General features: G+C 43.3%; 1 protein-coding gene across 3 annotated transcripts; it reads right to left on the reverse strand.

The window, feature by feature from the left end:
• Window positions 1-315: 315 nt before the first annotated feature.
• Window positions 316-10,605, reverse strand: ALDH8A1 (aldehyde dehydrogenase 8 family, member A1). 3 transcript variants are annotated; one of them, XM_009999140.1, is made up of 7 exons: window positions 10,427-10,605; window positions 6,081-6,228; window positions 5,549-5,704; window positions 4,032-4,181; window positions 3,133-3,389; window positions 2,187-2,348; window positions 316-768 (listed from the first exon to the last, which is right to left on the reverse strand). In XM_009999140.1, exons 1-7 carry the CDS (start codon window positions 10,562-10,564, stop codon window positions 316-318), a joined length of 1,464 nt encoding a protein of 487 aa, XP_009997442.1. In that variant the 5' UTR covers window positions 10,565-10,605. The 3 variants fall into 3 exon arrangements, with proteins under 3 accessions (XP_009997442.1, XP_009997444.1, XP_009997443.1); XM_009999142.1 differs by lacking the exon at window positions 2,187-2,348; XM_009999141.1 differs by lacking the exon at window positions 4,032-4,181 and having other exon boundaries at window positions 10,427-10,571.
• Between the last annotated feature and the right edge of the window lie 322 nt (window positions 10,606-10,927).

Genomic DNA, 10,927 nt, shown 5'->3' on the forward strand with positions numbered 1-10,927 from the left:
AGGTTCATATATTGTCCCTTCTCCAGTCTGTTTTAGAGGGGGAGATTTTTGAGACAGGAATACTCAAAATGCTTCAGGATCCTTAAGATATGCAAATCACTTGGCTTGGGTTGGGTTAGTTGTGGAGTCTGAACTGAACTTATCATTTAACATGAAAGGCTGAATTCAACATTAGCATTTGGGATTACTATTTTCAGCTGTCACCTTGATGACAATTCAAGAAAAAGACAGCTGTAACAGCAGCCTGTGTTCCAGGATCTACTGTAACACAAATTACTGTCATTTATTTTACCCTAACATACTTCCATTGTCATCTCAGTGCTTTATTGTGATGGTTTTGACCTCAGTGAAGAACTCATAGGAATCCTTTGCTCCCTCCCTTCCTATGCCTGAGGCTTTCATCCCACCAAATGGCAAGTTCAGATCTCTAACAAGCCAGCAGTTGGTCCACACCAGTCCAGACTGTAGCCTTTGTGCCACCCGATGAACACGTCCCACGTTGCTGGACCACACAGTGGCTGCCAAGCCGTATTTCACACCATTGGCTCTTTCAATCACTTCTTCTTCCGTATCAAATGCTACCACACATGTCACAGGCCCAAAGATCTCTTCTTGCATGCAACAAGATTCATCCTTGACTTCAGCAATAACTGTGGGCAACATGAAATAGCCTTTCTGGTTGTCAGCTGGGAGAGCCAAGGAATCCACTCCTTCTCCACAGAGGACCCTGGCTCCTTCGGCTTGTGCTTTCTTCACATAGCTCCTTACCTGAGGAAGCAGCAGGAAAAAAAAGACTGCTAAAGGATACCAAATTCTGAGGGTCCACCTCTCCCGTCTGGGCACACCAACTGGAGCTCCTGAGTATCTAAAAAATGGACCACACTGCCTTTACTTCCCTCCTTACAGAGGCCATTCCTTAGGGTTTTTTTTGTTATGCTTCTGTGAAAGTAAAACTGGCTATTTCTTGTTGTAAAATAACCTTTCTCTTTCTCCACTCACTAGCCTAGAAGGCAACATCACTGGCCCTTCTCACTAAGTATTCTCAAAAGGGCAAGGCCCCTGGTGAAAACACAAGTGGTCCCAGAGCCTCTCTTCCTTCCTCCAGGAAGACAGTTTGCCACATATTCAATGCTGCAGTTCACTCATTTACTTGAAGGGATCAGTAATATTTTCCCACCTCACAAACAGGGTTTTTAAATGTTAACATGCCACTGGGATGATGAAGCCATGAATGCTATAGAAAACCTCATCAATAAATAATTAAATCTGTTTCCATGGCTGCTGCTATCACATGCTACCTTGAACACACATAATACGCTATTGATCTGTTTCTACTGCTCTGATATCATTGCCTGGTTTCTCTCCCTATAGAAACACCACAGAGATACCACTGGGTTTCTTCTTCTTTATTCTTTTAACCACCAGGGTAGGTTAGACTTGGAAGCCCTCTGTGGTGCCACAGACCGAGGACCTGGGGAAGTGGGGGTTTCTGCCACTGGACTTCTGAACAGGCCTGGAGAACCATGACAAACATTTACCTTTTACTCCGGTTTTCAGTCTGCTCCCTGCTTATAGTGTAAGATAGGTCTGGGATGTGACCATCTAGTCTCCTGAATTCTGTCTGACATCATAAAAATGCACTTCATGTAAGCAACTAAAGCAGACTCTATTTCACTGCGCACCATCTCACCTTCCCTCTACACATACACAACTCCAAATTGCTGCAAGGAGTCCTAGGAAACTCTGTCTTATACTCCCCAGCATTTGACAAAGACTGCTATAAAAAGAAAACTTCTACCTTGCTAATTACCTTATTAGGCAAATAATTGATCTCAGCAAATGCAATATTAAAAACCATGGAAATGTTGCTGAACTCTAATATTCAGAATATAAATTCAGAATTCAGATTAATTTTTTTTTAATTATTTCTGTTCAAGTGGGAAAAAAATATTGTTTGTAATTTTAAATTATTTTTCCCATGGAGATGGTTTTTCTGGAGTAATCACAAGATCCCAGGCCACAGGCAAAAGAAACTTTATCAAAAAGATTCCTTATAATGGCTTTGAATCATCATCCTTCAGAGCTAATCCTGGAGAGGACTCGGTCCTTTTGATACACCTCTGAAGTTACCTATCACAGCCCTCTAGAAGATGAGATGAGATAATGTAAACTCTAGGTAACATCACCTTTTCTAGATGCTCTTTACTTATTAGTGCTCCCACGTCAACTGTAGGATCTGAGGGGTTCCCAACCTTCCATTTCTTTGCTTCTGCCACAAACCTCTTCAGAAACTCACTGTATATACCCCTCTGAACAAAGATCCTGGAGGTGCAGAGGCAGATCTCTCCCTGCCAAAACGAAACAAACAAGAAAACCAGCAATACTACTACGATTGACGAGCATTGAGAGTCACATCCCATAACAAGACTTGTGTCTGTGCATCCTAAGGAGTGCAAACTACATTTGCCAACACCGCAAAGTAGGAGTTTTTCCAGATTAAAAGGGAAAGGACAAAACAGCAATAACAGGATTGTACAGTCAGTGATGCAAATAAATGTGATTTTTCCTTCATTACATGTTTTCTTCTCCAGCATTTTTTGTAGGAAATGTGATTCCCAATGCCCAATAACCTCTGTCTTAATTTCCTGATAAATCCTTTTTGATACTAAGCTATTTTTCTGAACATTTGCCCTACACAGTTTCATGGCTTTGGTGATCTCTCCTGAGGGTGGTGATGGGAGAAGGGGAACATTTAGAGAATTCTGGGGGGAGTCTCCTAATTGAACTCCAGCAAATCAGCAGATGGTATTTGAAACAGCTGCTTTCTGGAAGGATAAGTAATTTATCTATTTTGAGAGGGATAATGACACCTTGTAACTTTCCAATGGAGAGTGGTAGGAAGAGCCCTTTATTCTTTTGTTTCCCTGCTTGTGGAATTATTAACTTTTTGCACATTTTTCTATGTATAGTTTGCCTACAACACCAAATCTTGCAACAGACCTTGACAACTGAGGATCTGGATCCAAAGGCACGTGCACATGTGCGCGCGCGCACACACACACACCCAGCAGACACACACACACACAGCTCCTCCTGCAAACAGGGGTTACATGCTAGAGAGGTGGGAGGCACCTGGTTGGCAAAGCTGGACCTGAGGGTGGTGGGGATGCACTGGGTCAAGTCAGCGTCGTCGAAGATGATGGCAGGGTTTTTGCCGCCCAGCTCCAGCGACAGCCGCTTGCAGTGGGGAGCGCTCCTCTCCGTGATCCGCTGGGCTGTCAGCGTGCTGCCCGTGAAGGAGATCAGGGGCACCTCGGGGTGGCAGACCAGGGCTTCTCCCGCCTTGGAGCCTCTTCCGAACACCACGTTCACCACTCCCTGGGGCACTCCTGATGGGAAGAAAGGCACACAGTCGTGGTACCCCCCCTGCCTTGCCCTTCGGGTTCCACTTCGCTGTGTTTGGTCTCTGAAGTTAGAAAATTACCAGCAGCTTTAGGGTGTCAAAACTGACCCTTAGCAGCTGAAATGCATCATGACTCCGGGGGTCAAAAGGTAAAAGAGAAAATCAATTCCACTGATCATTCAAGCTTGCCTGACCTCAATTCATAAGAGACTCAGTCTTCAGTCAGCAAGGGAAGAAGCAGTTGTCCTCCCAGTTTTCCTTAGTAGTTCCCCAAACACAGCCACAACACAGCCACCAAGAGCTGCTTCTCACTTGCTCATGCCCTCATAGCTCCTCTGCTGGCATCACAGTCTTAGGACACCCTTAAGTGGAGTGCAGGAGGGGGAATGGAGGCACAGAAAGACTTTTTGTGAGAGAACAGTGGGAAAAATTGGGCAACAGCTGAAGTGGGGAGATGGGATAGTATGAGGTCAGGAGAGCTTTTTATTCTCCAGTGCCACATTTAGCTACAGCAAAGTCCTTCCCAAATTCTTTGAGCACTTTCTGATTTCTACAACAAAAAGAAAATGTGTAACATAGGCAAGTGTACCCACCACATTCCCCCTCCCTAGCATGCTACAGGACTTACCTGCTTTCTCCAAAAGTTTGCACATCATCCAAGCTGTGACTGATGTCATCTCACTTGGCTTGGCAACCACAGTATTCCCACATGCAATGGCAGGAGCTATCTTCCAGGTCAACAAATACAGTGGCAAATTCCAGGGACTGATTAAACCCGCTAAAAACCAAAAGACAAGGAGTTCAGGCTGCTGGGAGACAAAACTCAATTCCCTAACCTCAAGCAGTTACTCACCAATTCAGATTTCTTAAGGGAATTTAGCTATGGCTTTTCTTTCCAAACACCTGTACAATACATTTGCAGCTAGAAATATTTCTCAGAGGCTGACAATTTAAAAAGATTTGTGGAATTTATCCTGAAGGTGACCAGCGGAACTCTCTGAGTAAGTTTTGCTGCTTCTTCAAGGCAGAATCTTATCTTCACAACCACTTTTTGTGTTTTCTAGGAACATTAGTGCAAGGTTAGCCACAAAAAAAACTGTAATCAACTGGTCCGTGGTAACATTCTGTGTCAGCTAGTTAAGGCAATGTGAGTTAGCTCAAATCACATGTGCTTTCTCTCGCTCTTTGGAGTTGTTCTTCTTTCAAATTTTAATACAAACAAGAGCATGCATAATATGCAGTGCATCTTTTCCTGATAAATTTTAGCCTAACTGAAGAGTGCCAAAGTTTATCAGTGTTCAAACTGCTGTTTCCACAAATCAGTGAATGACCAGAATTTTTTCAGTTACTTCCTTTGGGCACACACTTTCACCCTACATATTTTATGGAAATAATGGAAAATAATATCTAATTGTTGGGTGGGATTGCTCACAAAGGCCACAGGATTTCTCACTGTGTGATGGAGCAGATGCAGTGAGTGACTTTTCCTTTTGAGAGTAATTTTAAAAGAAGTATGCACGTTCTCCATGCTCATAAAAATTTTAAAATAGGTTCTGCAGGTTAGTTAATTTTATTTTTTTAAATAATTCAAGCGTGAACGTGAACCACTCATTTATATTTAGTTAAAACACCCGGTCATGGCATCATTAGGGCTCCATCACTCGTCAGCTCAGCCCAGCCATTTATTTCTGCAGCATCAGCAGCACCTAGTGGCTGCGCCCAGCAGTTCCCAGCTAAAGGCGATTTACGCGCCTCCGTGCACCGCGGTCACAGGCTGAGATGACACGTTGCAAGCTACTCCTGCTCCCCCAAAGGTGAGGAGAATCCAGCTCTCCCCGCAGGAGCAGCAGCTCAGTGCTTCTTCTGAACGCCTCGCCGATCCATAGCAGTAACACTCACGCCATCAGACCCACATGCAAAACACTAGCAGTATCTTGAGGGTGAAAGCTACCAGGTTAAAAAAGATGCTTTTTAAGGCCTACTCTTTTTACCACGAAGTAGCACAACTGATTTTACATGAAGCTGTTTGTGCTTTAGCAGACTACTCGTGCTTGGCACATGATCAACAAATGCTTTTGAAACACCCTCTTTCTTCGCTGAGCCAGACACTCTGCCAAGCTCTCCAGTGTTTTAGGAGCCCCGTACCAACTCCCACAGGTGCCCTCGAGGTGTAGTGCACACAGCCCATGGCTGGCATCTCAGTGCACTCTGTTGTGTGATGAAGGATGGAAGAGGCAAAGAATCGGAAGTTGTACACGGCCCGAGGGATGTCCACGGTTCTAGCAAACGTAATCGTTTTTCCTGAAACCAAAACAAACACACTGCTGTGTTATCATGGGCAGAAACGGTGCTTTCAGCTTTACTGTGACAGCTGCTTGGCACGGTTGTTGGCAAATCTTTTTCGTCCTGCACCCAGGTGATCCCTAGCACAGTGCAACCACGGTCAATGACAACAGCTCCCCCATATGATTGCACTCCAAGTATCTAACAACTGAAGTAAAAGTCAGCAATTCTGTAAAGCCAGAATGCCCCAGAAATAAAAAATTAGAGATTTCTGCAAAGTTCATGCACATCAGCTCCAGTTTGCACCACCAGCTCGTATCATACTAAAAAATTGGACCTAATTCAATGTTGAGCAAGACACTCTACATTTGAAATCAGCAGTTCAAATTTTTACCCTGATCCTTTGACTCAGCTTGAGCAAACGCTTCCAGGTCATGTTCAATCAGGTCTGCCAATTTGTTCAAGATCTGAGATCTTTCCAATGGGCTTTTTGAGGACCAAACTGGGAAGGCAGCTTTGGCAGCTTTGACAGCAGCTTCCACCTAAAAAACACCAAAGAGGAGTGGTGAATTCTAATAGAAAGCCTCAGAAAGAATATTGAACAATCAGCAGATGAGCTCATATTTAGGAGGCTAATAATCCAGATGACGTTGTTAGGAAGACTGCATCTCTTCAGACTTGTGACAATTGATAGCTTCTTCATTTTTATCTTCTCAATTTGCAATCCCGTAATTCCAGACAGTTTATTTGCTCCATACTCTATTTCACTGTAACTCATAATTTTTCTCTACCATCCAGCAAGTTGTGGGCAACCCTCCAGGCCTGGGGGAAATGCCAGACTTGTCAACTGGCACCAGCAAGTGGGGGGAAATGTCCCAGAGCAAATGCAGCCTCAATCTAAATATCTACAATCTGCAACTTCAGCCATACTGAGCAATGACGTTCAGGGAGCTGTTGAGAGCAAGAAAGTCTTCTCTCAGCCTCCTCTTCTCCAAACTAAACAATCCCAGTTCCCTCAGCTACTCCTCACAGGACTTACTATCTAGCCCCTTCACCAGCTTGGTTGGCCTTCTCTGGTCTTACTCCATCATCTCAATGTCCTTCTTGTAGTGAGGGACCCAGAACTGAACACAGTATTCAAGGTGTGGTCTCACCAGTGCAGAGTACAGGGGCACAATCACTTCCCTACTCCTGCTGGCCTCACTATTCCTGATGCAGGCCAGGATGCTGTTGGCTTTCTTGGCCACCTGGGCACACTGCTGGCTCATGTTCAGCTACTTGGCAACCAGCACCCCCAGGTCCTTTTCCACTGAGCAGCTTTCCAGCCACACTTCCCCAAGACTAGAGAATTGCCTGGGATTGTTGTGACCAAAGTGCAGGACCCAGCACTTGGCCTAGACACTTAAAGAAGATGTTTAATATTACTTGATCACAGCTAGAAACTTGTTAAGGCCCTCAAATGAAATAAAATAAAAAATCTGATCCTTTCTAAAACTCTCAGGGTTTGGTCAGTTCTCTTATCAGATACCCAGCAAAGTCTGCAGATATGAAAGATCATTATATACATTTTATACAGATGCATACCAGTCTTGCTAGTATTTTGCCTGAGCTGTAGGTAACTACTGAATGGTCCTTCAGCTTGGCCTTTCTGAATAGTAGCAAAATACCAGCACTTTTCTGAAGCAGACTAGGCTTCAAAGGATTAAAATTCACCAAAATGTCCATCAGTCTTTTCGTCTGGGCTCTTAAATGAAAGTTACCTGCATCTATTGATTTATAAGCAGTTCCTTCTCAATGTTTTTTACCAGTCTAAAGACATTCACCAGCTTCCTTCTATTTTTTAATTTACAGACTTATGCCCTTTTTTATGCTTCCTGTGTATCATTTCATAATGGCTTCCAACATTTAACATAGGGATCAAAGTGGGCTTTTAGCAAAAGCTGTCTTTGTTAGTTTCCCATATTTTTTGCTCAGATTGTAATGGGTGTTATAAAAACCATCACAAAATAATTTATAGGCACTCCAATGTTTAATAATGAGAGCACAGAAGTTGAAGCATGTGGAAGTCCTTTCCACCCCCCCCCCCCCCCCCCCCCCCCCCGCATATAAAAAGTCTCCCTAAATATAAGGACCAGAGTTTGAGGGCCAGAACGATGGTATGGTGGTATGGAGGCCATGGGGGGAACAGATAACTCTCACAAGGGCACACAGATGACTAGCCAAGCTCAAACTCTTTCGACTGTAGCTCAACAACCTACTACTCAGCAGGTTGTCAACCACTGACCCACTGGAGCAAGGCCAAAGCAGCCCTGGGAAAGGGGAACTGCAGCTTTTTGAGCAAGCCAGGTGCAGATGGCACCCTACACTGAAAAGGTTCACCTTCTGTGAAACCATACCACCCTGATTAATTAACTTGTTCTTCCACCCTTCAGTCATTAGGTGCCATTGTGGTGCTGCTTCTCATCTGTCCTCTCCTCATCAGCTTTTTCCACCAGGTGCTGGATGCATCAAGAGAGGGCTAGAGTGCCATTCAGGCTATCTGCATTTTTAACCATCTGGTGGGTTTAGAATAAGGAAGATGTCACATTTTCACAGACAACAGAAAAGAAAATAAGCAAAGGAAGGAATGAAGTGGTACTAGATTGATCTAAAAAAAGGCAAGAGGAAAAACAGGAGGCAGATTTACACAGCAGAAGGAAGTGGGCATGCAAAGGTTAAACAGTTACTTAGTTTGACTACCAAAAAGCAGCAAAGAAAGTTGAGCCATAAAGAAAACATGCATAGGAATTCAACTATGAACTCGTATGTCTGAAACACTTCCTTCTGCTTTCCTCTTCTACACAAGACAGAGAAAGAATATACAATCCAGAACTATTGTAAAAGGTTGATACCAAAATACTCCAAAATGCCCTCATAACTTGATGTTTGATTTCCCAGTGGATGATGCACTGGATTGAGGTTCTTTAAAGCAGAGAATTTTTTTTTAATTTTTTTTAGGGAGATGTTTGCCAGAAATGATTAGTCCTCACCAGCTTGTCTTTTGAAGATACAGAGCACCTGGTCAGCCTGCTTTGGTGATGCCACTTGGAATTTAAGACATCTAGCTAGGGGACAAATTAACCCCTGAAAAAAACATTTTCTGTTTTTGGCAGAAACTGGCTTAAATGGCCCCTTCAGCTGACCTAGTATTAAATTCTGGCATCACCAACAGAATCGTGCCTGTCCCCATTCTGACTTGAAACCCTCCATTAAAATTAAAGAAGAAAAAAAAATCCAACAGGACATTGAGCCTTGCTAGAAACCAGTATCTCAAGTTCTCTGTTGAACCTGGGTCCAGAAGCTTATTTTGAAATCCCCGGATACCCTCTAACTTGTATCTGATTGCACTTTCTTTGGCAGCATATTCCATCAGTCACTAGGGGTGCCAGCTTTGCAGAGCCTGACCTTGTGCAGTTGTCTAAAAGCAGAAATAAAGAACTTGCAGGCTTTATGGGTGTTCTCCCTAGATTCCCACTGCTACACACAACCACTGCCTCAGAAAGCTGAACAACATGTATTAGAACTACAGCTCCAGAATGGCCAGCAGCCTATTTTTTTAGGCTGCTCATTCTCACACCTCTCTAGTTTTAATCATTTTGCAAATGAATGCACAGCAATATTTGCACCCGCACATCAAAGAGAAGTCTTTTAAGACATAATTAGAGTTGGAATGAACTAACTAAGATGTGTTCTAGCAAATGCAACCTGTTACTCTTTAACCCTTGGTCATCAGCATCTAGCAATTATTTACCCAGTTGAGATTAAAGTGCAAAGGTTTCTGCTGAGAGAAGCAAAGAGAAAAGATGTCAACAGGACTGACATGCGAGTGAATAGCTATACACAGTGGCAGTTTGTTTTAAAAAACCTTTTGAAAATACTGTACACTACTCATCTTTTCCAAGCCCTTTGTGTTATCCAAGCTTTTCTAGTTGCTTCTCTCTTCAGTAAATCTGAAGCATTGTTAGACACACACTTGTAGGTCCCTTAGGAAGCAGCATCAATCAAACTGCAGCTCCCCAAATGAAAGCCCCATTGCCCATCCATACACATCCTGAACACACACAAGGTACCAGGAAACATTGATCATACTGGGAAACACTGCAGTGCTGCAGGGAAAGGATTATGTTATGAGGCAATGTACACTCATCACACCCACTTCAGCCCCTCCACCTAATATCCAACTGCTAATACTAAAACCAGGGAGGTCTGGAAGCTTCTTACCATCCTCAGGGAAGAATGAGCAAGCCAAAAATCTTTTTAAATGACAGCTGAAAATCATCAAGACAACAAGAGAGAACATATTTAGTTGTACACACTGCCTGTAGTTTTATTCACATGGGAGATCAAGAACTCTTTTCTCTCTTCCACACTGCCAGTCCAAGCATTATTGTTAACTTATGTACAAGACATATCCCACTTGAGGTGAAGGAGCTCTACTGCAGTTACTGAAGCTTGGTTGATTTATACTAGCCTAGGATCCAGCCTGTGACTTTCTAACAGCAAAATGTGAAAAAAAATAACAGTATTCACTGCCACAGCAGTAGATCACACAATGTTGCAATACAATCAAGAACTTACTCATTTAGGCATTAAAGTCTTCACCATTTTCCTGTTCTCTCACCTTCAGCCTCTCCCACTCAAAATGTTAATGTTATGTGCATTTCATACTTCCATTTCTTTGTACATTTGGATAGTACTCACCTCTTCTTTGCCACTGTCTGGCACCCTGCAATAGACCTCTCCAGTGGATGGATTATAGGAGTCTATGTAGGAGGAAGAAGGAACAAATTTACCAGCTATAAAGTTTTCCAGCACTAAGAGAGTCTTTGAGTGAGCCATTGTTAGCCACTTGCTTCATCCGTGATTTTTTTCTACCAGGTATCAGTTCAGATTAATAGGCCTGGACGTATTTGCTCAGCAAGTCAGAACTCCTCCCCCTCCCTCTCTGTCCTCCCTGCGTCACTCGCTCACAAGTGGGAACAAACCCTGGCAGCAACAGCAGAAAAGAGGAAAAGGCGAAAAAAATACTATTTCTCTGACACTTGGGTCTTTTCTAAGAGTTGAAGCAGGGAGGCAGGATCAGCTAAGATGTTAGTAAACAGTTTCTCTCTTGTCTATATGAAATAAAATACTGGAGAAGGAGAGGAAAAGAATGGTTTGACAGGGGAATTTGTCCCTATACCTGTTGTTCAAACTCAGTCT

Source organism: Chaetura pelagica, unplaced genomic scaffold (genome assembly GCF_000747805.2).
Source record: "Chaetura pelagica isolate M959 unplaced genomic scaffold, ChaPel_1.0 scaffold90, whole genome shotgun sequence".
In the NCBI taxonomy this organism is placed as follows: Eukaryota; Metazoa; Chordata; class Aves; order Apodiformes; family Apodidae; genus Chaetura; species Chaetura pelagica.